A 1,089-nucleotide genomic window follows, 5' to 3' on the forward strand; every position below is an offset into this window, starting at 1 on the left:
GGGTCCTGGGATCGAGCCCCACCTTGGGCTCCCTGCTCAGTGGGGAGTCTGCTTCTCCCACTCCCCCTGCTTGTGTTCTCTCGCCCTGTGACTCTCTCTGGGAAATAATAAGTAAAATCTTAAAAAATCAAAACACAAAAAACAAACTGCAAGCCCAACTGGGAGGAAAGGGCTTGTTTCGTTTAAAAAAAAAAAAAAAGAAAGAAAGAAAGAAAGGAAGAAAAGACCTTTGTGTATAAACATGAACCTTTCTCTGTAAATTATAAAGAATAGAGGGCGAACCGTGCTAGCCACACAACCCAGGAGAGGACACACACAACAAGAGACAGGTCCAAGAAACAGCTTCAGACGGAGCCTTCACAGGGCACCACAGCACAGAGCACAGCCACCAAGAAGAACCCGAAGAGCCACTGACCACTGACGAAAAGGAAATGAGTCCACAAGCGGGACACCACCTCTGAAACGTACGGGAGTGCATTTACTGAACACAGGAAACAGTGATTGCCAAAAAAACAAAAGCAAAAGAAAAGACCTCTTAAATCTAATTGCAACGAAGTTTTTTTTTTTGTTAATATTTCATTTATTTATTTGATAGACAAAGATCACAAGTAGGCAGAGAGGCAGGCAGAGAGAGAGGAGGAAGCAGGCTCCCTGCTGAGCAGGGACCGGGAGCTGTAACAAAGTTTATCAGAAAAGTTTACAATTACAACACTGAGATACACTGACGAAAATTTCACAGGTAAACACTGCAAGCGTGTACATGTCGATAGCGAGAAGGAGCCTGTGCTCTGATTACCACGAGCTGTGCTCTGATTACCACGGGACGGAGAACAGGAGGACACTGGGGAAACTGGAAGTGACTGCTTTGTCAACAGACACAGAATAAAAGGGGGACAGATGAACCAAAAAGATTGGGAATTTTCAACATTGCGGAAATACAGCATGATGGATAAACCACACAATACAGGGGAAAACCATCCTAACTCAACTAAGAGACAAAAATAGCAGCCCGGTCTCTGGGTCAGGAGTAGCTCTCTGAAGAAGCTGCACGTACGTGAGGTTCTCGTGCGTGTTGGGGTCGAAGAAGCC

The 1,089-nt window shown here is 45.4% G+C and overlaps 1 protein-coding gene across 1 annotated transcript in view; it reads right to left on the bottom strand.

The window, feature by feature from the left end:
* Window positions 1-344: 344 nt before the first annotated feature.
* LOC132014611 (epiplakin-like) overlaps window positions 345-1,089 on the bottom strand; it is a 7,915-nt gene continuing 7,170 nt past the window's right edge. The window contains exon 3 of the mRNA XM_059395536.1: window positions 345-417. Within this exon, the coding sequence (XP_059251519.1) occupies window positions 345-417 (73 nt within the window). The remainder of the gene's footprint in view (window positions 418-1,089) is intronic.

The sequence above is a fragment of the Mustela nigripes genome, chromosome 3 (assembly GCF_022355385.1).
Source record: "Mustela nigripes isolate SB6536 chromosome 3, MUSNIG.SB6536, whole genome shotgun sequence".
NCBI classification, from domain to species: Eukaryota; Metazoa; Chordata; class Mammalia; order Carnivora; family Mustelidae; genus Mustela; species Mustela nigripes.